Source organism: Odontesthes bonariensis, chromosome 17 (genome assembly GCF_027942865.1).
Source record: "Odontesthes bonariensis isolate fOdoBon6 chromosome 17, fOdoBon6.hap1, whole genome shotgun sequence".
NCBI classification, from domain to species: Eukaryota; Metazoa; Chordata; class Actinopteri; order Atheriniformes; family Atherinopsidae; genus Odontesthes; species Odontesthes bonariensis.
In genome coordinates, this window is record NC_134522.1 from 20,916,530 (window position 1) to 20,944,466 (window position 27,937).

Consider the following 27,937-nt stretch of genomic DNA (forward strand, 5'->3'; position numbering starts at 1 on the left):
AACAACGTTACAAGGGTTTCACGCTCATGCGACGTGGAAAAATCGAATCAAATCAAATTTATTTATATAGCACATTTCATGTACAGACAATTCAAAGTGCTTTACATAAAATAAAAACATTGCAGCAGGGAGTGTAAGAAGCATTAAAAATACATAAAAGAATATAAAGAAAAACAAATAAAATCATTTAAATGAATTTAAAAACAAGCAACAGACTTTGCCAACAAAAATGACTTTGCCAATGAGAAAATGGCACAGTCAATACGGTTGGAAAAACATTGGGGCTTGGCATAATCTGGGTGTAATTGCTAAACATTTTGGGGATTTAAAAAAACCTTGCTTTGTTGTTCGGGATCAATGCTACTTTTGTAGCTGCCTGTTTTATGATGTAGCTTTTGCTACATTTATTGCTACTTTTACTCAAAGCCAATCTACTGTAGCTGTTTCGTGCTGCTTCCAGTCATTGTGCTAAGCTACCTGGATGCTTCCACTGGCCCATTTTCTATTAAACGGTAAATTCGCAGCTGTGATAGGTGAGCAATAACGATGTCCTTTTTCTTTCTCTCTGTACTTTCCCAGGTAGGACAGTTCAGTCAATTTCTCCATGAATGTACGTCACAATGATGATGACAGACCAGATTCCACTGGACTTGGCTCCGCCCCCCCTCCTGAACGGGGAGGTCCCTCTCATGCCTCACATGGTTAACGGTGACGCAGCGCAGCAGGTAAAGCACCTCTCTCACATAGGTGCACATATGAAAACACACACCCCACATGAGTCATTTGCATCCAGCTGTCCTCAAAGGGGGGGGGACTCAGGATTCCTCTGTTGCCATACAAACATTCTGACTCATGCTGGAATACATGCAAAGCTATTTTGCAAGCACTTCTCTTGGTTGTTTTTTATCACAAGCTTCACGGGTTGTTGCCACAAGTAATGGTGCCAAGCTGCCAAGCTCTTACGGGAACGAATTGGCCTCTAGCAAGGGCAAAAATCAGCTGCTAGATAGATATAGGTATGTTCAGGTTCATCGTTCAGTCATAAAGAGGTGTTTTAAGCGGCTTATCGGCTCCACTGATGGAGACCAAGCTTTAGCGTGAAATACTTTGGAGAAGAAATGAGCTGCTTCTGTGATGGTTTTATCAGAGCCGGCAGAGCCAGCTGGATCCCCTTCAAAGTACAAAACCCCACCTGAGTTCTGCACAGGCAAAAGCAAGTGATGAAAGTAGTCAAACTCACTCAGTTGCCTTGGGTTTAATCTTTTTGTCACAGATGCATCTTTACACCGTGAGCTTTTTTTTTTTTTTTTTTTTTTTGGATGAGGGATGGTGATATTTTTGTATCATCCCTGGTCTGCTCGCTCACAGCCAAGTGGAAGCATGGTGGGAGTGTTTTGGCTGCGACACGTAACAGTTATGGGGGTTTTGGCAGCAGTACGCAGCAGTTAGGGAGTTCTTTTTATTTTAGCACCCTGCTGTTTAAACTCTGTTCCCAGTGTGGAATCAGGGATGTAGACCGATGATTTTAACAGATTTGAGTCAGCATGTGTGCGTCCATATTTGTGCATATTTGTTTGTTTCACACTCCGTGTGTGTTCATGCTTGTGTTTGGATGTCTTACCCTTTCAGCGTCTGTGTGGGCACGCTCGCGTCTGTGTTGAGTCTGAGTACATGCTTATGTGTTTGTTTGCTTGCTTGTCTATCAGCTCTGCTCTTTGTCTGTGTTTACAAGCCTACACCTGTTTATATGTGTCTGTTGCTTTGGTGCTATCAAGCAAAGAGAGATTCATATGTTATTTTTTTTTCTAGCACTGCTTTGTGAATGTGAATCACAAAGAGCCAAACTGTTGTCATACATTTGGTTGTCATTTATAACCCCCCCCCCCCCCCCCCCTTTTTTTTTAATGACTATTTGGTTCCTATGCACTTTTTCTCTCTATGGCAATCAGTTTATTGCAATCACAAAGTATCATTCTTTTCTTCTCTGTGGAAAGAGGAAAAAGCTGTAGTCAAGAGATCAAGTTCTTGATACCCCATATTCAGGAAGTAAAAGTGTGTTTAATTTTTGTTGTGGAAAATGTTGCATAACCCACAGTTGGTGCATTTTGACTTGGATCAGCACAAAACACTACCTACTGAATCATCATTAAAGAAGTAGAAAACGTCTCGTTGTTTTTTTCTGGTTCTTTGATTAAAAACTCAGGAGTCGAGTCAAGTGAGATTTTGTACAAAAAGCTTTTAGCTGGATGTTAAATGTAATTTTTCAACATCCATTTTATCAAGAAACAGTTAGTCATCCAGCTTAGAATTCATGTTCTATTTTCATGTTGAAGCTATGCTGAGAAAAAACTAAAGACGCAATCGAAAAGCCATTTCACTCTGGGTCATTTGTGTTTTGTGCCTCTGACTTTGTTTTCTCCTTAACAATCATGGCTGAGACGCATGGATATAATAGTATTAAGAGTTGTTAGTCATGCCAGAATGAAAAATGAAAACTGGTGGCCACAGTATAAACAAATCATTTATATCGCACAATTCAACAACAGGAAACATTAAGTACTTCAAAACAAAATGTTTTAACAACAGTGCATGCAATTATGATAAGTTTTAAAAGATAAGAAGCAAAATGTACAGTCCTTTAATTTGATTCAGTCAATCAAATACAGAAACAAATATCAAGGCCCTAAGATCTGATTTAAAAAGATCTGCAGCTCTCAGTACCACATACAGTAAATGCCGTATAAAAACTTAAAGCAGCTTCTAACTCGGACAGGGACAGAAAGCAAACCTGTTGTGGATCACTTAGAATCACCTCAAACTATTGAAAAATGTTCAAACCGAAAACATTTTAAATCGGGTCGTTTTTGGACAGGAAATAACACAGTTTAAAGAAGCATGGTGCATTTTTACTAATATGCATTAAAAAAAAAAATCTATGTGACTTTAGATTAGGAGTTCTTACATCTAACAACAAACCTGGATTTATGATTTCCAGGTACTATAAATGATACCTGTCAAAATGTACTGCTCACTCGTAGATGGTTAGAAATAAAAAAGCAACTTTTAAACTGAAGATGTCTTCTGGTAATCATCCTGTTTGAGTGTTAAAGTTTTTCTGTCAGCTTCTGAGCATGATGTCACCATTTTACGCATGGTATGATCGAAGCATGTGCAGGTTTAAGCATCCCTGAACCACATGGTCCGGTATAGGGGTATTGTCAGTGCATGGGTCGCCCTGTACTATGCTGGGGTTCCCATAGCAACAGCAGCCGCTGCAGCAGACAGAGCAGGAAGTGTGTGAGTGTGTCTGTGTGCGTGTGTGTCTGAGGGAGAGGAGCAGGTTAGCGCTGAGATGGGAGAAGATGCAGAGACAACAGGAGGAACGCAGGATATGAGGCTTTCACAACAGCACACCTGTGGAACATAGACAAGGCTGTGTGTGCTTGTATGTGTGGCTGAATATGTGTGCGTGTGCAATGGAGGGTCACCTGTTTCATGTGTACAGCCACGTGTACACTCTCAACAATCTGTACGCGCAGAATATGACGGTAGGGTGCATGCATGCGCTCCTTGGGCTCGTTCAGCAAAAACACTGTGAAAGCCAAATCTTCCTTTTGCTTCATTTGTTTGTGCTCACCTGTCTCCATGTTCGTGTGTATTGATTTCCCCTCTTTCCATCCCAGTTTTAAGAGAAAAGGTGTGTGAAACAGCAGCAGTGTAACACCATTAGCTTGTTCAACACCCCATTTATGTATGGGAACTCTCTGTACACGCCCTACTCAGAGATCCGATGGATGTTATGTCTTCTCTACAAGATGATTGGCTGCTCAGCAGGGAGTCTGTCCTGTTGTGTGGTTGTTAAAGATGGATATGTGTTTATCAATTTTTTAAAATCTTTTGTTAATTAGCCTGATCCCCTCCCTCTGATGATATGTTTTTGTGTGTGTTGGACAGGTGATACTGGTGCAGGTGAACCCAGGGGAGACGTTTACCATCCGGGCGGAGGACGGCTCACTGCAATGCATCCAGGGTCAGTCTTCTTTTATTATTTGATCATATTAACATATGACCACTCGCGTGTGTCCACTCTATTTGGCATCATTTGAACTATTTGCTTGCTTCGCATGTTCATGTTGACTGAAAAAGCAAACCATAATTGCAACTTTTTGCTGTTCTCAGTGTTAAGGGAGCATACCAGACTTTTGCATCTTTATAAACAACTACTCATTATGTGTGTCTATTCCTACTGCCAAAAGATAAACAAGCTTCAAAGCTACCCGATGATCCTTGGAAAATTACCCATCATTTATTTTTCTGAAAAGATAGTGAACTCAATGTTTATAGCTGCTTTGCAACCCTAATACGTTGCAGCTTTCCAATACATTTGTCTATCCTCCTAGCTTCATTATAACATAGGAATAATATGATAAGAAGTGATCACTGCAAAGTCTCAATCAAGTCTCAAGTCTAAAAGCGTTTATATTGCTCTGAAACATGTAAAAACTCCAGAATACTCATTAATTGTAGTCTTTTAGGAGAGTGGTCAGTAATGCAAAAGTAAGGGTGAGGAAAAAGAAGGTCGTGGGTTGGCATCTAATATTTTGTAATCTCCTAATTAAAAGCAGCTTGTTGAAGGCAAAGTCTGCTTTTGGTCAGAGTGGGCAACCGCTGCTGCACTCTGGCTGCATCTGATATCGGCACATGAAAAGACTGGAAATGTGAGGCACTTAGAAGCTCTTAAAGACGGAAGGAGGTGGCAGCAACACGGGATTTCCCCCAGCTCTTCTGGAATTGTCTCACTTTGATGATGTCAGAGAGTGTAAGCTGTTACTCAGGAAACTTTGAAAGGCTGTCTTTGTTGTCCTCACAATCTCTTTGCCTCTGTTGGTCTTCTTCTTTCAGCCTTTCTTTGCCCCTCTTAGTTGAGACAAAGCAGTTTTGGCTCAGACACCGCTTGTAAAACCCTTTCTACCACAGCACTGTGTGTTGTAATAACAGCCCACCTTCTTTCCTCCACCCGCTATGTAATTCAATCTTACCCTAAAATCAAAGTTGCCGCAGGCAGACCTTCACTCAGAGATAATTCCAAATGGAAACGACATACTAGGATGGATGTATGATGCACAGATACAATTGACAGATAAGATTGTAGATATGCATCAGTGACTTGCGGAAAGATGGCTGCAGAAGACAGAATCAAAACTGAATGGTTTAAAACATATATTAAACAAATGAGAGGTGTACCAGGTGCTCATTTGCAAAAAAACGCACAGTATTGATGCAGTTAAGGTCTGTGGTCTGATTATGGTCTGTTTTTTTTTTTTTTTTGTGTGTGGTTGCATGTGCAGTTGCAAGCAAAATTTTGTATTGAAGGCACAGTGTCTCTGTGTGTGCCCTTTTTTTTAGTCCCTGTTCCGACAGTCGCAGACAGTTAATTGGTTGGAAGGTTGGTTGGCTAGAGGTCATATTTGAATGCAGATGTTATTAATGTGGAGAGAGCCACACACACATAGACAGACACACACAAACTCCTGCTCTTTCCCTGTATCTTTTCTCCGGTGGAGGTCACAGGGTTTAATGAGAGATGGAGCGTGGCCGTGTGCTTTGAAGACGAACTGAGTCGCTCTTTAGACTGACTCGTTGTGATTACTCAGACCTCAGAGCTCTGTGTTTGCATATGCTTGTGCACTTGTGTGTCTGCGTGTGTGTTTGTGCTCAGGGTGCAAGTGTGTGTGACTTTACAGAGTGAGATTACAGAGACCTCAGGGCACAACCGGAGACCAGCTTTTATATAAAGTAACCTCTGTTTAGCTGCTGCACTGCGGTATGTGCGTGCGTGCAAACATGCATACACGCACGGGTGCTTTGCCAAGGCAGACCCAGTCTGGAGACGTCAACACCGGAGCCAGAAGAGATTCTTTCATACGAAACCTCTAACTTTACTTCACTCTTTATCCCTCCTAACTCCTCTCGTCTCCTTCTGCTTGTTGCTTCTGTTCCTATCATTCCGACTTAAGGCCGACCTGGAGCAGAAAAGAAGATGTTGTATTTGAGGGATTGATATTGATGATAAGCTGCACCAGTGCCAACTGCTACAAGTTGAACTCAACTCAATTCATCTGAACTAAAACTTCTCCTTGCAGCTCAAGAAACTTTTCAGAACCAAGCTGCACGATTGAGTAATTAGCAGTTTCCCCAAAATATACAAATTTTAGTAATTTACGTGAAAGCTATATGCCTTTAACCTCTCTCTTTCCTGTTGGCTCCTTTCTTCCCTTGTCTGTTGCTGTTTGCCTCTTCCTGGGTGTTTCTTTGTGTCCTTTTTTTTTTCTTGAGCAGAAAATCAGTTTATCTTATCATTTCCTGTATCAGTCTGCTAATTGGCATTTTCTCCGTATGCGAGCGTGTGCATGTCTCCATCCCCTGTTCAAACATACTGACCTGTCAGTGCTCCAGGGGTCATTTTCAACCAACCACCCCCAACCCAACCCCCCATGCTTCCACAAACTCCCAGTATCTCACCGTACCCCCTCACCCCCTTGCCTATCTCTCTCCCTCCCCCACTAAGACCATTCCCCTGAGCTTTCCCACACTCACATCAAAGGACAAAACTCTAGAGGGTGTGTTAGAGCACCCTGCTCTGGAATGTGAATGTGTTACCATGCATTTGTGTGCATGCGTGTGTGTCTGTGTGTGTTTTACAAGGTCTTGTTGGTTTACTGTGTTGTTTGGTCTTTGTTGAACTTTTATGGGGGATGATGAGGCTAGGTGGGGGGAGAGCTGGAAGGTGTGCCCTGCCAGGGAGGATGTGACATCACAAGGCTTTGGGTGGCAGCAGCTAAATGTTTTATGAAACTTACTAATACTTTGAGGTGCAGTTAGTGACATAGCTGACTGCCCGCCATGCTAGAGGTCCTCAATTTAAGTGCTAAAACATTTGTAATCAGTGTTTCAGTTATTTATGACTAAAGCTATGTTATGTTTCACCTAAAACTGACTGTAGCTTATTTTACTGACGTTAAAAGACAAATTTTTATACTTTTATACACGGATATGCTGGACACTTCCAGTGTGACCTCTGCTGCGTGTTGTCTGCACCAGCTGTGCGCACACATTATCCTGCATGTGTGTCACACCGAACAGAGTGAGAGTCAGGGTCTGGTTTGTATTTTGCCAGCAGATGTGTCCTCACTTTTCTCTCCCTCTGTCTCCCTAAATGTAGCTGTCTGTCCTTGTTGGGATGCATCCTGATCTTTTTATTCCACTTCCTCACACTCTTCTGTCATTAAAGATGTTCCACTGACCTTATTGCTTTGATTGCTTTGACTTCCACTGTGTTTCAGCCATGAACTCTTTGCATTTTCAGCAAAGGTATTAGGACACTCCTTATAGGGCAGCCTCATAATCTGGATGATCGAATAATATGTTCATAACACAAAAAACTAGCTATTGTAGATAAAGAATTCTTAAGCTGGGCAAGCAAGGGAAAAGTGTAAATAGTGTAAATAAGGAGATGATTCGGAGAATATGGACGTATACTGTGTTTTTCTTCCCTTTTTGTTTCCTTCAGCCTCTGTCTTCTTCTCTTCTCTGCCCTCCCTCCACTCAGTTTTCCTCAGTTTCTCCCTGCTTCACTGTTTGTCTCACTTAAATGGATGATGCCGATATCGCTCTTGCTGGGTTCACTGCACTGCTACAGAAGCCTGCTGAGGTTTTCTTTGACCAGCCTTCTGCCAGAGTGTGCACTTCTACACTCTGAGCCCTTTGATGTAAATGTAAATGGCTGCTTGAGAGAAATATGGTGGAAAGGCTCACGGCCTGTGTTTACTCCAAGCCAGATGGCTCTAAACAAGCGGGGGGGGGGGACGACGACGACACAAATACATTTTTCTCAGAAGGGGAGTAATTGAGAGCACTGTTTTGGACTGTCCCATTGCTGCATGTAACCAGAAGTGGTTGCTTTATGAACTTTTTCAAACCTGCCTTAAAATCCACATCCCACCCATATGGGGCAGTGTGACAGGCGTGATGAAATGAAAATTGTTGTGTAATAGACAGTAGGGTGGCTGATGTCTATATTCCACTGGGGCTGTTAGCTGAAAACATGTACAGCATTTTAATCTTTAATCTTTTAATTGTCTGTGCTCAATAGTAATGGTCTGTAGATATGTAGCTTCTCCTACTAATGTTTTTTTCAGACAGGTTTATCTGTGCTAAGAAAACAAGGTTTGTCTAATAGGGCAGCTTTCCAGGAACTAAAGAAGGCAAAAGAAATGTTTTGTTTTGTTTTGTTTTTTAAATCTTGTTTTTAGCAACAGATTGGATTGAATAATTCTCCATCAGTTCCAGCTGCAAGGTTTTCACCTGACATCTGCTCTCCCAACACTGGCTCCTAATAAACCAACCACCATATTCGTCAGTCTGTGGAAAAAGCAGTGCAGTGACGTCTCGGTCTGCAGTGTTGAGTAACTAACACCTCTGCAGATTATTTTCCTCCTTACTCTGTTTAACATTTCACCTAATTTGAAACTGCTGAATCTGTCTTTCTTTTGGGGGGGGGGTTTGCTTCACATTGTGCTGAAAATAAAACGAAAAAAAGAAGGGAAAAAAAAAGGATAATGGGAAGGATGGAGTGACTCGTGGCAGTAAGAGATATCGGAGAAATCGCGCTTCCGTGGGCTATTTGTGTTTGGATATCATGGCTGCTACTTCATTTTTCCAAAGGTTGACAGCTGAGCGAAGGAAAATATTTTTACAGAGGGTTCACCTACAAGATTGCATGGCCTCAGGGCAACAGTAAAACTGGTTCTTGAGGTGTGTTTAGTGCATATGTCTTACTTATGTGTTATGTCCTATTCCGTTTGGGATACTGGTCGCCATGGGAACGCCTCTCACTCCAGGTGGTGTGTAATGGAATGTGATCCCTTTGGGCACATTTTGTGTGAACTTGTGTGCATGTGTGTGGCATACCTGCCTTTTCCCTTTTCTTCAACCAACATTTATAACTCAAGTACTTTGTAAGAATCGAAAGGACTGAGAGGATCGGTTTGGTACATTTGGCACAATATAGTAAACCTTTACTTCGGTATGTGTATGTGAGGCAGAGAGAAAGAGAGAGTCAATTGTTGTTGTATGCTGTGCCCAGAACTCGATTATAAACCCGATGCCCTCACATAGTAGGGCATGAGGAGGCAGAGCAAGGACGGGAGGGAGGAAGAAATGGAGTTGAAATAAAACAGTAGAATCCAGGAAGGTGAATTATGGAAGACGGGCAGAAAGAAAATGTGGGATAGAGTGAGAATGAGTGAATTAGATGCAGCGTGTCTGGTCGTGCCTGCTGCCGTGCATTCCGGGTGAGGCCACTTCCTCTGTGTGATGACCCCGGCCACCTCCGTGCTGCAGCTGAGCTGGTCTGGTTTGCCAGCTCGTAATTTCTGTTGCGATTGGCCCACTTGGGCAACCTGGGAGTGGGAGGGGTTTGGAAGGGTGACTAAAACTCTTTAGAAAAAATAAAAAAGAAAAAACAGCGCCCGTCTTTGTTAGTGGGACTGTGTGAAAGTGAATGCGTGTGTGAACGGCAGCTGTGTTGAGGACAGTCTTTGCAGATTTTTCCAGACAGACTGAGGGAGAAGAAAAGATGTTTTCCAGGGATGAAATTCTTGACTCTTGAAGCTCAGGGTACAGCTGGAGCACCTATTCCTGCTCTCCACCCTCATTCCCTTCTCCCATCTGTCTCTTTCTGATCCTCTTCACTTTTACCCTGGATTCTCCGCCCCCTCTTTTTGCTCTGCATCTATTTTTTACTTTTGTGTTTTTTAGTCTCACCCTCACATCTCTAACATAAGTTATAAGACCTCTTGCCACGGATTTTCAGTCCAGTTCTTGTGTCATTTGACATACCTCAGCGTTTTCTCCCTGTTTCCCTTCCTTAAGAATGGCTTCTTGACAGCCACCCTTCCATGGAGACCATTTCTGGTGAAGGTTCTGTGAAAAGTAGATGAATTACTGGAATGTCCAGGTGCATCTCTCAGGTCCTGTGTCAGGTCTTTGCCGGATTTTTTTCCTCTTTCTTAAGGACGTCTCTTTCAGATACTGTTCATCTGCTGTAGATAGTTTGTTTATTTATATTTAACTAGAAATGCACTCAGAGAGTGCAGACCTCCGCCAACTGCCAACCTACCTGTGGATAGCGAGCCATGTATGGACATACGTTCCTGATGTGGGCTACTTGTTCTTTGGTGCTGTCAGCAGAAGAGGCATTCCCTTCTCCCTATTCATTATTGAACAGCAGTGTTCGCCGTTATTAATTATTATTAATATTATTATCATTATAATGTTTTGTCGGGAAGCAGTGTTCGCCGTTATTATTACGCTATATGCAGTTATGCACACTGGCTTGCCGTTGCAATCTTTTGTTGTGCTAATTACAGCAAATCCGCGCAATATGCATTCAATCCGCGCACTATGCATTCTGTCTGGCTTTGGCTCTGTTTGGCTTTGGCACCTTGAGGTCGCGCCACCTTGTGGCAGGTCGCAGGATTGCAGCACGAACAGACGAACGAACATCCAGACAAACAGACAAACTCGGGCGATCACATAACCTCCTTGGCGGAGGTAATTATATGCCTTTGTGACTGCTAGTAACAAAGTGCCTAAAGATGCAATTCAAAAGTGGTACTTCGCTAAATGATCTGTTAAGTATAGACACAGCACTGGTTCAACCCTTAAGTTTGGTGACTAGTTTACACTTTAATGATTCACATGGTCAGTGTTATTTGGCTGTACATCCAAAAATTCATATAGGCCTCTGAAAATGGCCAAGTACGAGGACTGGAGCGAAAATAAGTGAAAAATCAGCCAATGTTGGTTAAAAAATGCTGCATCTTCTCACGCATGCTCGCACATGCTGCTATATGTATTAGCTTGGGCGACGCTTTGCATTATTTATCAGATGAGACTATGACGCCAGTCAAAGAGGATAAAACAAATGTGCCAGAGTCCTCCTGCACAGCTGCACAAGTTCCACATGTGATTGTTTACATAATGTGTGTTTAGATTTCACAGGGAAGCCCCTTTTTTTTTCTTTCTCTGATCTGATTGGATGGGCAGAAGTGTGTGTAGGGTCCATCGGTGGGCCCAACCAGGGAGGTCAAGGAATGATTGGAGACAATGGTAGAAAAGCAGGTCTAAAAGAGAATTTGGTCCGACCCACATACTTATTTCCTTATTTCTGACCCTATTGCATATTTACACAATGTCCACAATGTCTTCCCTTCCTTACACATACATAAACAGTGGAATTCATAGTTGGAGAGTGGGGGAAAGTCCCTGCTAATCTAGGACTTCCAGTCTTGCCTTCTATCTTTCCTCTGACGTTCACACAAGTTAACTTCTCTTCTCTTCTCTCTTTCTCTGTTGCGGCGAACACAAACTTGGTGCTGTTCAGACTGTGACTCATACCCCAGGAATGCCCCACATTAACATGTGGAGAGATAGCAGAAAAATGAGGGGAAGAGAGGGGGAGAAGTACAGCTGGATACAAACACAGCACACAGTGTACGGAGGGGGAAAAATGAGGAAAAAGGACCAAAAGCTCTGCTGTTGCTTTAATGGGTCGATTTTAGGATTTTTGGCACCTTGAAGATTCCAAAAAGTGGGAAAAGCTAAAAGGAGCAGAAGAAGCAGAGCAGGAAATGATTCAATGGCTCTGACTCTGTTTACACACCAACAGCTGTTGCACTTCTTTTCGTTTCTGTATTTTTCTTACTCCTATTTTTTTTTTCTAGAAAATGTAGAGTTGATTAGGGAATGGACACAGTGAGTCACCGGTGTCTGGTTTGTGGCTGCAGGTGCATGCTTGCACATCTTTGCCTGGAGTTTGTGCACATAGCTGCACCAATGTGTGCGTCTGTGCACGGATGCACGAGCGATAAGTGAAGTACAATATGAGGAGGTCCATGCAGTGCATGTTGCTTGGATACCATCCCAAAACAATTGTATCTACGAGCCTGAGAATATTCCTATTTGATAAAACTGAGACAGAACACAGTGAGAGTGTGCGTGAGATGTTATGTCTGGCTTTACACTGCGCTAATCTGGGTATGGGTATCTGACTGACTTGTATGCTGTTTGAGCCAATGTGACCATGCTTTATGTCAGCTTACACTATCTTAATGTCGGTTTGTTCTGCAAGTCAGCTGTGTGTGTAGAACTGTGTGCATGTCTCTTTCATGTCAGTGTGACATCCAAACAGATCCCGCTCGTATGTATCTGGTGACTTATTTGCAGGCTGAAATTTGTTCGTCATCGTACAGTATATGTGAGCGTTTGTGTGCACATTTGAGTGCCTGTGAGTCTGTGTGCAGCTGTTAGGGTGTGTGTTTGTACATGTTTAAGATCTTGAGAACAAAGCATGGCTGGGTTCAGTGTCCCTCCAGACGTTACGTTGCTCACTTCTGGAGCAGACCCAGCAGTAGAAGTAGGTCGGCCGACAGCACCCCTCCTCTGGGTGGAGGAGAACCGGAGAGAGATGTGGGCTTGGGTGGAGGTATGGAGCTGGCACCCAGACTACATACTGAACACTGAACAGATCAAGGCTTGTACGCTTAAAGGACATTTACACAATAATCAGGACAGGATGAGAAATCGAGAAAAACTTGAGTGAATTTAAAAGGAGAAACCTAAAGAAACAGCTTTAAAAAAAAAACAAAAAAAAAAACAAGTAACAAGTGAATAATTTGATAATGGTGCGTCTTAAAAGTGATGCCTTTTAATGGGTCAAGTGGTTTCATAAAATGGGCACGTCACACCAGAAAAACATTTGTAAGTGTGTGTAATTTTTCACTAGTTCTGTTTTAAACATTTAAAAATACTGCTTCTGTCTTGGCCAGTTCTTCTCTGTAAATAAAACGTATACTTGACCAGGATAAAGAGTTTATATTTGTAAAAAGAAATATGAAAATGTCATCTACTGATGGCAAAGATTGATCACGATGTTCAATATCAAATCAAAAGTGTATTTGTTTTTGCTATGTGTGATCAAAAATACATCTCAATCTATGAATAGATAGATGAATGAATACAATGAGCCGGACACATGGCATTAGTGACAAATGTTAACTATAGGCAGTGACAAATTTTGAAGAACAAATAAACGGGGGCAAGGGTAACAATCACTGCAAATACGTTTAAACCATCAACCAGAGGTGCACCTGAAGACATCGGTGCACAAGTTTGGTTGTTTTGGCACCAAACCACCCTGCCTCTGACCCCATGCAGCATTTGGCTTGAGGAGATGGAACATTTATTTGTATTGTTGTTGGAAGATGATTAGTAATCCATTTTTTTCCATCATATTTATAGAGGCAAGAAAGCGTGGTGTGAAAGCAAGAGACCAGTGGGCTGGTAAATAAAATACAGCCGTTGATTTACAAGCCTTAAAGCAATTACTTCATCTTCAGCTTGAAATATGATGGCGTCAGATGCCGATGAGGTCATCGTTCTGTTGATGGTATCATCAGCTGCCATAACTGATAAAATTTTTTTTGCCTGTCTCCTTAAGACACGGTTATGCAACTTTGGACTTAGAAGCTTTAAGTAGAGTGGCTCACTCATCTCGAGGAATGTGTTTACATACACACACACACACACACACACAATATCAATACAGTAAGGCCTTGTGTTTTAACGTTGCAACCCTCAAGCTTATGATTTAAATTCCACAGCAGATCAGGAAGCCCGCTCAAATTACACCCTGTCACACAGAGCACAGATTCAGGATCAGAAGTGCGGATGCGTGTTTGTGTTTTGTACATCTAAATGTGTTTGTGACCTGGGATGTCAGCTGTGTGTCCATTTGTGCATGACTGTGTCTGTGAGTGGTTATGCATGTGCTGTATTGTGCGTCACTCTGTGGAGTGTCAGTGTCATGAGAGCAAAGGACTGAAGGCAGGGCGGCGCAGGAAGTCCTTACTTCCTCCTCAATCATTGACACTCACCCTGCCCAGGGCAAAGATGTCCGCCGGACTTGACTCACCGGAGATGAACTGGAGTCCTGTGCAGCATGCTCATGAGTGTGTGTCTTTGCGATACAGGTTGCATGTATTCAGCACACAGACTGAATTTTGTGTTACACAGACTGTGTTATTTTTAAGGTGTCTCCCGCATTTCCTGCTGAAGCATTCTCTCTCTCTCTCTCTCTCTCTCTCTCTCTCTCTCTCTCTCCCTCTTCTTCATTACACTGTCCATCATCCTCCATACTCTGCTCCCTCTCTGACCTTCTGGTAGCTAAATCAGCTTGCTAAAAGATCTAAGGGGATTTGTTTCATTTTTTATATACAGCATTAATCTTAGAAGTGACAGTAGGTCTTGTGCTCTAAAGTGTGTGTTTGGCTGTGTGTGTCTACGTGGCCAGTCAGAAGAGGAAGCTGTCAAGGGAGTGTCTTGCTCTTGGAGCTCCAAGGACAGATAACATTACCCTGCTGATGCTTACATAACTTCCAGGCAACGCCACGTCACAACTGACCCAGACGCAGATTTTTTAAACACACACACACATACACACGCACATGAATATAAACACATACGTGAATACAAATATCCATCTAGACCGGACAGCTGCCCCTGTGGGGCTCGGATAGGGTAGAGTTTGTGTGTTTGTGGGAAAGTTGCTTTGCTACGTTAAAGGAGAACAACTAAGAACTAAGAACTAAGTCTGCCAGTTTAATAATTGCTTTGCTTTCTTAGAAAATGTTTTATGCTTTTGTCTCACTGGTGTTGTTGGGAAAGCCATTTGGGTCTAGGTGGTTTGTATGTAGGTCAGCTTGCTAACAGGCTACTCTGGTTAGATACCAACACACACAAACAGACACACCCACACACACACACACACACACACACACACACACACACACACACGCTTTCCCAAGAGGGTCTGTGTTTCCTTTCAATGTGGTGACCACATGTGCCGGGATGAAGGGGAAGACAGAAAACACTTTACTTTTCTCTGGAAGTGAGGCATTGCTTTAGTCTACACACCGCTGGCGCTGTCTGATCTTTAGAAGTGGATGTGTGTGTATTTACATAGCGTGCATAAGTCCTTGCATTATTAGGGATATAAGTAAATGGGTATGTGTGAGGCCACTTTTTCTGTGTTGTGCTTCGGGGGCCCTTACACAGCTGTCTTTCACAGCTGTTATCATGGGGAACATCTGATGAAATGTTGCATCATTTCCTCTGTCTGTGTATGTGTATCAATGTATGTATGGGCAGCTGGACAAAATCACAAGTCGATGCTTCTTTTTTTTTTTTTTTTTTTTTTTTTTTTTTTGTGAATGGGCCTGTTCGGAAGCAGCTTTTCGCTGCTTATGTGAGCTTGTGTCTTTGTGCCTGTGTGTGGTAAAGTCAGAGACAGGATGTTTGCCATGGAAATGTGTTTATATTTCTTGAATAAATCTCTAGCAACAAAAGTTCAACTCTGCGAGCTGAGACTTAGATACTGTATGCCTGTGTACGTGGGTGTTGTAATAGTGTGAAGATGTGACTGTTTGGAATTTCTTGTCACGAGCTGTAATTTGCAGTTTCAGTTTCAGCTAAGATTAAAGTTGACTTACTATATATTTCTTTTATTTCTTCATGACAGGAGAGTTTTCTTAGAAAACATTTGTCAGATGTTTGCTCACATCTAATATCCATTGTTGCTCTCTAGCTCTCTTAGCTATGCTAGACACAAAAGGTAGGATCTCCTTGTTCTTGTGGTTCTGAGGGCCTCTCTGCACAGTTTTTCCGAAACAAATATGGGTGAAACATCCCAAGGTGCATTAGATATCCAGCCAACTTCATCCTGCTCAGGGATGTGGAAGTGGAGCTTACCCCAACTATCATCGGGAGACAGGCTACATTGACGTTGCATTTGATTCCAAGAATTTTTTAAATAAATCTCACCACTTAAGCACCTGCCACATACTGTATGCACTGCTCTCGAAGTTGTTCTTTTCTCGGCATCTGAACAAAATAAATTATAGGAAAGGTAACTGTAGCTAAAGCTTGTGCCCTCTGTCTGACAAATATTCAGTATTTTCAACTGATGAACTTTAGCAGAATAACATTGTAATGACAAAACTGACTCTACAAGGAGGTTTGTTTTGACAGAGCAGCATTGACTGTGTGCAGAAGTCTGCAGAAATAAATGTTTATACTGTTGTACAGTTGAACCCTTGTGAGTATAATCGATTGTTCAACAAGCTTAAACATGTGAAAATTAATATTTTCAGCTGATTTCCTTCACTACTGCTATGTCTTACACTTCAACTACTAAATGCTTGACACGCTAGTATCCAATCTAATAGTGGCCATCAGTTTTATGTGTTTGAGTTTGAGTGAAAATGGCTTCAGTGACAATCTTAGAAGAGAAATCCTACCAAGATACATTTTTTTCATTGTATGATCACTTGAAGCAACTTTATAGAGCCAAACTATTATTTTCCTAATTGAATTTCTGTGTATTTTTTATTCATGAACTTGAAATTCCAAGAGAAATCCAAATCACAGTGTGAATATTCTTCTAATCTTGATTTGATGTCAAAAATTCTATTTGATGTAATGCCAAAACCTTTATATTTATATCATTATACCTATCCCTAGTTCTTATTTTGTTATATTATTTTTTAAAGGAATGCATGCAGGTAGTTTATGGAAGGGAGTAAGTATGGGTGTCCACTGGACTGCGAGAAGAAACATCAGGAAATATAAATTAGGTGGTCCAACTCTAATTGTACTGAACACTTTGGCTTTCAGATTACATTGCCAATGCTCAGGTACACTGGCATCACGCCAGATAGAGGACACAACCTCATAACCGATCCTCTGACCTACGTCTACGTCCAGTAGTCGGAAGCGGAAGAAGCAACAGATAGAAGATGGGTGCAGGGAGAGCACGGAGGGAGTGGGAATGGGGGGCTGTGTTGTCTGGTATACCAGCAGGATTAGGCAGAGGAAGTCATGACTTTATTTGTGGTGCTTAAAGGTTAAAGCTGGAGGTGAGACCAGAGAGTGACGTTACCACAGTGAGGATCAAGGACTGTGTGCACACAAACACACACACGCAATTACAACTTATTAAATTCACACGTACAACTGCTTGATTATCCTGAGACCCTCTAAATAGAAATCAGTCTAATATTGCATGACTCACAGCGGTGTGTGTGTGTGTGTGTGTGTGTGAGAGTGAATGTGTGTATGAAGGGTAGCAGGACAAAGACCGTCTTGTATTTTGGGTATGGAATTGGGGGTAGTTGGGCCTGTTGGGTCCGGTCCTTGGGGCCAGGGATGGGAGAGAGTGTGTGTGTGTGTGTGTGTGTGAGAGAGAGCAGAGGAATGCTGCTGTTTGCTGAGTGAAGAGCACAGAGGCTGCAGAGACTGTCCAAACACACTTCTATTTGCCAAGAGTATGTATGTGTGTGCGTGCGTGTGTCTGAGATTATGCATGTGAGTGAGAGGGAAAGTGTGCTATGAGCAGTGATGGAAAGAGGCTGAGAGGTTCTCAGTGTGTGTCTGCTGTATGTTATCCTTATGCTATGACCTTCTCCTCAATGAGTACTTTCATATCCAGTTCTAGTCTCCATAGTAGGTGAGCAGACAGGAGTGAAAGAGGCCTGTCTTTCCCTACCTGTGACCTACTCACTACACACACACCGGCTCACGCTGCAGACTTTGCTCAGGTTGTGTTTGTGTGTGTGTGTGTGTGTAGGTGTGTGTGTGTGTATGTGTAGGTGTGTGTGTGTGTGTGTGTGCGGGTGTGTTTACTGCACTGTTACCTGCTTGTTTGGCCGATGAGCTGTCAGGGCTGTGAGTGAGAGATGGAGAAGTGGAAGGACAAGGGGAGGGGGATGATGGAAAGAGGTGAGAGGAGGATGAGAATGAATGAGGGATTGTGGAAAGGATGAAGTTAGGAGGGATGAAGTGAGTAATATTTGAAATGAAAGAGGGGAGTGAAGAGCATGTGAGTAATGGCTGAAATAAAGGAGAGATGTTCCTGCTGGAGGAATTCTTGAACAGGAGATGAAAAGATGAAAATGAAAGCAGGACCGAGTGTGAGTGAGAGCAAAAAAGTGAAGGTGTAGGAATTGATGATGAGAGAAGCAATTAGAGAGGACTGTGCTGAAGATGGGGGAGGGGGGGATTGAGGGTGACAGGAAATGAGAAAAGAACCAAGCAAGGAATCTGTGAAAAAGTCAGTTGACCTAAGTAGTATATTTTAAAAGAGCCTTTTTTTCCCCCAGTCAGTACCTTTACTCACACACTTAAATTGAGTTATAACTCAGCTGGGCCATTTAATCGGACTACTGTCCTTGCCTCTGTATACAAGCATGGGAAGGGTATCGATTTGCACAGTGACAGAAGCACATCACAAAAGTCTTGAGCCTCGATAATTTATGCCACGAAAAAAAGAAATTGGGTGAAGCAATTAGTTTTAACATCCAAGCATAAATGGAAATACAATATATTAGGCAACAACAGAATTTGTATAACATGAATTGCTGAATAGCTTGAAAGTCAGTATTTGGTATGACCACCTTTATTTTTCAGCACAACCTGAACTTTCTTACACAATCTTTCTTGTCATTTCTTTCAGTAGTCTTCAGGAATAGTTCCCCAGGCTTCTTGAAGGACATTCCAAAGCTCTTCTTTGGATGTTGGCTGGCTTTTGTTCCCTTTCTTTGTCAATATGATCCCACACTGCTTCAGTCAGCGAGGTTACATTCACAGTTGAGACGTGCTATAGTTACAGCTGGATTGGGCCATTTAACTGGACCACCATCATTGCCCCAGTATTAATGCACAGGAAAGGATTCAAATTATTGACTAAAGTGTGTTCAACGCCCTTCATGACTCTTTGCCATTTAATTTAATTTCTTTCAGACTGACATGTTCACATTTACTTCAAGTCCTGTCATAGTCAGACTAACAATTTTATTTTCCAGCACGACTTGAACTTACTTAAAGTTAATGGTATAAAGTTATACCACATGTTTTTGTGTGTGAAATGACCTTTAAAGTAGACCTGGTTGTAGAATTAGTCTACTATTATTTAACACATGTCAACACGGTCAGAAAATATCAGCGGGTCTTCATATTTACATGTGTGTTTGTAGTTAGGAGGGGCCTTCGTTTGTATGTGTGTGTACGTGGACCCCGCGCACGGCTGTACGCCGTGATTTATTCTGAGGCCAGGTCTGCTTCCAGCTGTCCCACCGGGGTCCCAATGACTTTAACAGCCACAGACCTCCATCACAGAAAGACGGAGGAAGAGGGAGATGGAGAGATTTGGGAGGAGGAGATATGGACAGTGGAAAAGTCAACATCATTTTCAGTCTGCTGATTCTATTCACGTTTTCTTTCTTCTTCTTCTTAAAGGCAGAGATTTTATTTTTCTGGTCTTGCCCTTATAGGTGACACTTATGTTGGTCATTATGCCAGTGTTGAATGCAGACATCGTTGTCTTTAGCTGTTTGTCCGAATTGAAGACAAACTTGCCTACTTTTATATTCAAATGTGCGTGCTTTTTGACCTCAAGCAGGCATATTGAAAGGGACCAGTCTTTCATGTTATGTGGTTTAGTACGTTAATGTCAAAATGAATTTATGCAATCAGAAAGAGCTGCCATACTGGTTACATTAGGAGAGAAATAATTGCAGCACTGGCTTTCCCTTCATTGGGTGAGGCTGTATTAGTGTCTCTGCATTTGAACTGTAGATTAACATTCGGCCTGCTTAAATCATTTTTTCTCTTCCCTTGCAGGTCCTGCTGAAGTTCCCATGATGTCCCCAAATGGATCAATCCCCCCCATCCACGTACCTCCAGGATACATCTCACAGGTTAGTCTATGTCCATATGTTTTCTTTTTTAGTCTGGTGTATTTAGTTGTCTTTTGATTGTCATTTTCAGTATTCTGTGAGAGAAACAGGGGTCCATATGCCCAGTCTGCTCTGATTGTCCAGTGGATTGCTCAAAAATGATGGACTGCAAAACAGCCACTCATTCTCTGTTGGAGGCGAGCAAAACAGAGGCAGACATTATGCAAATGCTTCATGCTGATGTCGTTAAGAAAGGAAAGATAATCCTTGACTACAAATGAGATTTTTCAGGCAGCTCGAGAGCAAAATTTTCTGTGGGAGAGGATAACTCCCCTTTGGTGACTTCTTTCTTCATAACTTTGCTTATCGTTTTGGAACGACCAAAACACTATATATTATAGTGAAGGTTAAGGGGAATCCAAAAACTCCAATAATATACATTCTTTTTAAGGCACATTTATTCTGTTTTTAATAAATCACCAGTTTTTTCCGAGCTTCCTGGCTTGAAATTGATCCTGCAATGCAGTAAATTGACAGGAATTGAAATGCCAAGTGAGTTTTGGCCACATGAAAGATGTAAAGCTACAACAGAGTATAGTGTTTTTCAAGTCAAACATTTCATTTTAAGGACTGGCTGACAGATTTAAAGTGTTTGAGCTTGTACAGCATACATTCTTTTATTGAAAAACATCTAAATGAAGAGTGTGTTCATCACTAAAGAACAACAAGCATTGTGCAACAAAAATTTGGACAATTTGTGGTGAAACCACAGACAAAGAATGTACCAGGCATTCCACCTATCCTGTCAGTTGTAGTTTAGAAACACAGGTGCCCCAGGCAGCCTCATCTTCCAACAGCCCTGAACAGCACTTTACAAATTTTTGGGCTTTTGGGGTCATGTATGCGCGCGCATGTGTGCATTCTCCATTAAATGTCCCTACAATTGTAAAGGAAAAGACAACTGAAGTGTTTGCCCTGAAAAACAGTGTTACAATTGCGTGTGTGGCTTGCTTGTGGTTGAATTGTGCTCCTGCGCCAGTGGAAGTCGGGTCATTGGCTTACCGTGGGTGTGTGTTTGCCTTTGCATGTGTGTGGGTGTGTGATAGCAGGGAATGAGCCAAGTATGAGCGGGAAACACTGTCACTGTTACGTAAACAAGCCCGATAGGGGAGGCAAGTGTTGGGTGGGCAGTTTTTTTTTTTTGGGGGGGGGGCTGAAGGCTTGAAGAGGGGATGGATGGAGAAAGAGCACCATGATGGTGGAAAGTGGTGCGCACATGAGATGGAGTGCATTTGCATGTGTAAATGTGTGTGATGTCTGTGGTTTGCGTTAATGCCCACAGTGTGATGGTATGCGTGTTTGCACATGTTTGTGTTTTTGTTATGTACCTTTATATTTGAATGTGTGTGTGTGTGTCCTTTACAATAAAAAAAAAAAAAAAGTACAAGTACATATACATGTGGAGCTGGTATGTAGGCCAGCTCCACATGTACTACTCCAAGGACGTTGCTCTTGTTTTCCTGTACACACTGTTTTTCTCTTCTTCTGCAGAGGAGGGGATGAGGGGCAGATAGGGGCCTCCTCTTCCTCCACCCCCTTCACTCTCCCCACTTTCTTTCTCGCTGGAATTAACTCTGTAACCCCCTTCATCCCATCCTGAGCCTCTTTCTTTACTCTCACTTTTTTTTTTTCTGTCTTTTGTATTTTGACTATGTGATGCTTCTCAGTTTGTGTTGGGTCTTTTGGGGTGGTGTTTATTTGGTGTGGTTCTGGCAGTGTGTGTGCGTGTTGTTGTTATTAGGGACCAGAGATTGCTTCCCGTCTCTGCAGGGAGTGTGTGTTTGCTCTCTCCTTGGAATGCAGGCCTGTGAAAGTGTCTGAATAGTTGGAATGTGTGTGTGTGTGTGTGTGTGTTCCAGACCATGAATGTGGAAGTGAATGCAACTATGGAATCTATGTTAATTTGAGGCAGATATTTGGACGTTGTTGTTCACCATCTCTTGACACCATGCACTTGTTCTCACCACTTTAATGGGTACTATATCCCATTGGCTCACTGTCTCAGGTGTATAATAGAGTCTGTAATTAATTTTAATTAATTAGATATCCTCATTCAACACTCAGAGCATCTGCTTTTCACTCGACTCAAATTAAAGCCCTCACCCTGGGAAACCTCTGCTCGACAATGAATAAAGCAATCTCAGATGTGTGCAGTTTTCCGAAAAGACAACCGTTTCTCGGCACAAAAGATTCGATTTCTCAAGTTTACAAATGTCTCCCTGTTGTTTTTACAGTCCGTTTGTGTGTAAATCAACTGGGTGAAGTGTTATGTGTGAAACTCATATTTTCTGTATTGTTGTGTAACTCGCACCCATTATTTTCCTTTCTGTTCTGTCCCACAGGTGCTGGAGGATACCACAGGGGTCCGGCGTGTGGTGGTGACCCCCCAGTCTCCAGAGTGCTACACTCCCTCTTACTCTCCAGCTCTGTCCCCCACACATCACCTGTCCCCTTACCTGGCTCACCCTCACTTCATCCCCAACTCTCACTCTTTCTATCCCCCTGTCAGCCCAGGGGAGATGCCACCCCACCAGTACTACCAGCACCACCTTCCCCCCATGTACGGCGATCCAGGTACCCACATGCTGACTGGACTGGCCCCCTGGATAACCGCTGATTTTTATGTTGAATAAAGTAGTCATCTTTTTTAGGTTACAAAGATATGATTTGCACAGGTTTGTAGTTTGAATTCTCTCTCCTCTCCTCTCCTGTCAGAAATCATCCCAGTTTATGGGATGTCAAATTACAGAGAAGAGACGTACAGTAAACCACAGACTAAAAAGATCAAGGAACCGAGACAGAACCGACTGAATTCTCCTCCCTCCACTCTCTATAAGGGCAGTCTGGGACCAGCACACAACGGATACAGGTGATCACATTGCTTCTCAGGCTCTAAAAGATGGGCACAAAGATGAGTTCACTCATTAATTGACTGAGTCCTTCAAAGTTCTTTATAAGCTCTCTAAGTTTTACAGTTGCTGTCCACCTGGTTATGTAATTACAAGTGGAGAAAATATGACAACATATTTTGAATTTGCCTGTTTGTGCCAGAAAAACTAAATGAATCCCACAGCATATAATGTACATGTATCCAATACCTGTAACATATAATCTTTATTGTTTTTTGTATTTTGTTTTAACCTCTTGACAGCTCTTGTGGTCAGGGCAATATTTTTCACAAATCACATCCTCTTTCTTTGATTTTTCATCCATACTAATAAAGAAAATTCTGCTGTAATTTTCTGCTTGATACAGCAACAAATCACACGCCCCATCACTTGGGTCGGCGGGGTCGGGGGGCGGAGTCAGCAGTCTAGCGGGCAAGAAGCCAGAAAGACGACCCCGCAGCAGTCCACGAAACAGTGAGCCAGAGACACACGCACAAGGTAGGACGCACACAGGCGCAAAGCAGTGAGTGAGACTGGGAATGAATGGCAGAGGCTTCCATGTTGTTTTCTATTCTGAAAGCACATATTGATTTTTTTATTTATTTATTTTTTTTACTTTACTTTTAAACATCAAAAAACACACTCAAACCTGACACCAACTTCTATTGCAGTCATACACACAAACGAGTGCAAACAAACTAAATCAAAGAACTGGAATGTAAGATGCGCTTCTCTTTCTCACCGACGGACACAAACTCAAACATGCCGAACGCCTGCTTTTAACATTGAAAACACAACCGGCATCATGGAGGCTTTACGAAAAGTCTCTGCATTTTTTTATTTTTTTTTTAAGTAGACATTTTTGTCAGTGGACTTTATTCTCCAAACAATGGATATGTCACCAAGCAACAAAACCACCTCACATCTCTTTGTGGAAGAATAACCTGTATTCCTGCTGCCCACTCTCTCTTTCCACCTCTGTGACTGTCTTTGTTCTCTTTAGCCTCAGTGCCTCTCTGCAGATGAAACGCACCTTTCGTCCCCCTTCTCTTCCTCCCTCTTTTCCCCCTACAGAAAATCACCTAAAAAAAAAAAAAAATGAATGGATGAGGAATGAATGCAACCTCACTGAGGTGAAGAGACTGGGGGGGTGGAATTGAGGTGGGAGGATGGGGACGAGGGTAAGAGGGGTTGTCTGGGTAACCACATAGCTGAACCTGTCCCTCAGCGCTATCGTTTTACCCTCGCTACAATACCGGCCTTGTTGGTGAAGGCTTAGCCACGGTGGGGGAGAGTGGGGTGAGAGAGATAGGGGGAGGGGGAGTCACATACCTGTAGAGTCCCGCTTGGGATGAAGGAAACCTTTGAGCTCTGAGATTTAGACACCAAAGTTCAGCCTGATCACTCGCGCGCACACACACACACACACACACGCACACACACACACAGGCACTGAGGTGCGCACACGCTCATGTACTCTTACTTGTGGTGTCGTTCTTCTTTAATGACGTGTCTTTTGACACACCGGAGTTATTGAAAAAAGCCGAATATCTAATTTATGTGCTTACACACACAAACACACAGAGAAAAACATATAAATAAGACATATAAATGTATCGACTCCCTAATTATAGCTGTCAAACTTTTCTTTGAATTTACCATCCCCATAAAACTACGGGGAGTGCTTCGCAGCACGATGTCTGATCGCAGGAAGATTCCAGCTGGGCCAGGGTTGGATATATGCGTTTCCCAAAGTTCATGATATAAAACCGCAACAGAAAAGCTTGATCTATTTTTTGTGTTGCATGTGTGCGTACAGATTTTGGAACATGATCTTGTTAAGTCATTTTGAATGATTGAAACTGAATATTTTATGTATATAAAAAAAAAGACAAATATGCTCTATACGTATTATAATTTTGTGCAAAACATGTATTTTAGTTGATCTTGTTTGACGTTGTTCAGTTGACCTGGATGAAAACATTTTGAAAGCTAATTACGGCACAAAAAAAAACAACTTTTGGAATTAACTTAAAAAACAAACACAATTATGTGGTCTTCTTTCGTTATTCAGTAGTTCTGTGTCTGTCCACTTTATGTACGTATGTGGGTTGTACGTAATCGTAAGTGAAAAGAAAACTTCATCTTGTTGTATGAACAAGTATTTTGTCTATGTTTCTCACGTCAGTCTTGTTGAGTGAATGAAAACAGATCGAACTGAAACTACTCATCTCAGACTCATGTGTAAACACCATAAAATCTCTACAGGTTCACAAGTTCACTGGTTCATTCGTAGTTGAAACCATCTAATTAGATAGAGACCCAGACCTCGTAGATGAATTTAATCAACCACAATAATTGTGTTTATCGAAGCCGAACAAAATGACTTAATGCTGAAAGGAAACTATATGATTGTGTGATTTGTTCCATGTTTTTTAAATGTTAATTCAAAAAGTTGTTATTTTAAGCGCTCAATTTATTTACAGCCAACAAGAATTGTTGCTGGGGCTGGAGCCTATATCAGCTGTAATTCAATAATATTTTAATTTTATGAGCCGAAATGAGTTCAAATCACAAAATCACTGTTTGTGTTTTATCAACACATCAGTATTTCATTATTTCAATGTCACAAATATCATCACTGCCAATATATCGCAACAGGTCAGCCCCAGCCAACAGCCCATATGATTTATCTATTGTTGACAGTTCTGTTTCCAGCTCACAGCACTGAGCAGCGATCCTTGTGAAATCTTCAGCATGAACTGAAAAAAGTTTTCACTTAAGCTGAGATCATTGCCTAATGAGCTTGTTGGCTGATCAACAGAAGATTAAGTAAAAGCTATTTTTGCAATAGAATAATTCAGCCATTTGTTTTTTAAAGTAACTAAATATTCATTATCAAGCTCCTTGAATGCTTTTAATGCTTGTTGGTTTTGACATAATTCTAATAGTTATCAGAGACCTTAAGAACAAGAAAATTGACTGTTTTCTATGGTGAGATATCACTCAAGTAAGACAAAAGCTAAAGGACTTGTAGACTTACTGTAAACTATGAAAAAGGTAAAGAGACACTTGTGTAAAATGCACTTTGAGTAAGTTACTTAATCACCTCATCTTTTGATTGTGATCTTTTAGGACCTTTCCCATGCAGGCAGTGCAACAGGCCATGTTGTTAGTCTTTTTCTCCCTATGTTTTTTTTTAAGCTTGCCTGCAGAAATTTGAGTTCATTAAACGTGAAATAAACAAAAGACTCACAAGATTTTGAAATGTACAAAACATTTTACTCGTATCACTTTGTGAACCATCATCAATAAAGCTGCTGGCTTTTACTATGAATAAATAAGAGGTACAGTGGCTACAGTTAATTGTCCTCTGATTTTTCTTTATTTTTATTTTTTTCAAGTTGAAGTTTTGTGTAACTGTAGTAACTGTGCTACTTCCATCCTTGTCATTACTTCCAACCTTTGTGTTCACAGTGTGTTCTGCAGATTATCCAGGCTGACTGGAATATCGCTTCTTACAAAACACAACACTGTTTTGTAGATAACAGTGTTCTAATTCCAACGTCTAAACATTTCACCCAAAGTCTAATTTAATAGGACAGAAACAATTTATGGGGGTAGTTGCAATGATGAGAAAAGAAAAAATACTGTTAGTTTGAACCACGGAAACACACAGTTAACACGGTTGCATATGGTTGAGTCGAGCGTTATCTGGCTGTGTTAGTCCAGTTTAGGCTAGTGACAATGGCCCTAAAATGTTGAGATATCCCTACCGGAGGTAGAACCAAACCCAACAATGTTTTTCCTCATCTCAAAGGTCTCCCATACATGAAATTGATTCTTGGCCAAAATGATTTTACTGCTAAGGCTGAAATATTGACACATTTTCATATGCACCCCCCAAACAAAAAAAACACCAAAAATGTGACCTCTCCGTATGGGAGTAAAGACATAAAAAGTCATGCAGAAAATTACCGGAAGCTTTGAGAGCTTTGACAGTTGGCATGGTTGTCCCCAGGGGTCCACTATATGTACTAGAAAAGGTTAGATGTGGATATCTTGATGTATGAAGTAGATATAGGCCTATAATCACACACCTAAAATAGGCGGAAAATGCTAAAAAATTATTTCTATACAGAATGTCATCATTTACTTTGAAATGGCTTTGTCAGGGAGTGTCAAGTGCAGACATATGATAGCTTGATTGAAAGGTGGGGTTGTGCTGAATCTAGCAATACCAAATATGTATATATATTGTGAAGATTGAAGATGGTATATTACCAAATGAATGAAGTGTCCACAATGAAAGAAAACTAAAATGTGACCTCTCCGTATGGGTGTTAAGACCTAAAAAGTCATGCAGAAAATTAACAGAAGCCCTGAGAGCTTTGGGACTTTGCACAGTTGTGGCCAGGGAGTCACTGCAGCTTTTGGATGTTGATATCTGTAGATGTAGACCAATAAACACATGCCTAAAATAGGCGGACAATGAGGAAAAAACATGTCTATGGAGAATGTTATCATTTCCTTTATGGTTGCTTTGCTCATGATGATCATAGCAACACTATCATAGCTCAAATGAAAGGTGAGGTTGTGCTGAATCTGGCAATACCAAATATGTATATATGATATGAGTATTGAAGATGTTATTTTACCAAAAGAAGGAGGTGTGCTAAATGAAGCAAAATAAATCAGTGACAGCCTCCAGTCCTTTATCCAGTGATATAAAAGACCAAAGCTCTGCAAGCTCTGGTACCCTTTAGATATTTAATAATGTAAGGACTTAATACTGTATAGCAACACACTGTAAAATAGAATTAATAGTGAAACAAAGTTAGATTTTGAACAATGAGGTGTTTTTTTTAAACGAGATTGAGGAGGCGGGACTGCAATTTGGCATTGACGAACGTTTTAATAAGAACTTAGATGAACTTACAGAACAAGTTAGGTAAATCTACTCATCCACATCATCTTCTGTGTTAAAGTGGGTCACATTTTGACAGTCAGGGAAACATGAGCAAAAGTCAGTGCATGTTAGTCCCACTGCGAAGCATTGACATTTGGTGCCATCATCGCATTTGCATTTGCCTTTACAGTAAAGATGGGTAATGTCCCTGACTTCCTTCGGTGCAG

At 41.6% G+C, this 27,937-nt stretch overlaps 1 protein-coding gene across 3 annotated transcripts in view; it reads left to right on the forward strand.

Annotated features, from left to right (window-relative positions):
* The window catches only part of fndc3ba (fibronectin type III domain containing 3Ba), a 96,266-nt gene that overhangs the window by 24,925 nt on the left and 43,404 nt on the right, over window positions 1-27,937 (forward strand). For 2 of the 3 annotated variants that reach the window (XM_075488024.1, XM_075488025.1), the window contains exons 2-7: window positions 580-725; window positions 3,955-4,030; window positions 19,798-19,874; window positions 22,256-22,487; window positions 22,629-22,782; window positions 23,169-23,299. In XM_075488024.1, the coding sequence (XP_075344139.1) occupies window positions 609-725; window positions 3,955-4,030; window positions 19,798-19,874; window positions 22,256-22,487; window positions 22,629-22,782; window positions 23,169-23,299 (787 nt within the window). In that variant the 5' untranslated portion in view covers window positions 580-608. Of the gene's footprint in view, window positions 1-579; window positions 726-3,264; window positions 3,549-3,954; window positions 4,031-19,797; window positions 19,875-22,255; window positions 22,488-22,628; window positions 22,783-23,168; window positions 23,300-27,937 lie in introns of those variants that run through there. The other variant, XM_075488026.1, reaches the window with a different exon arrangement.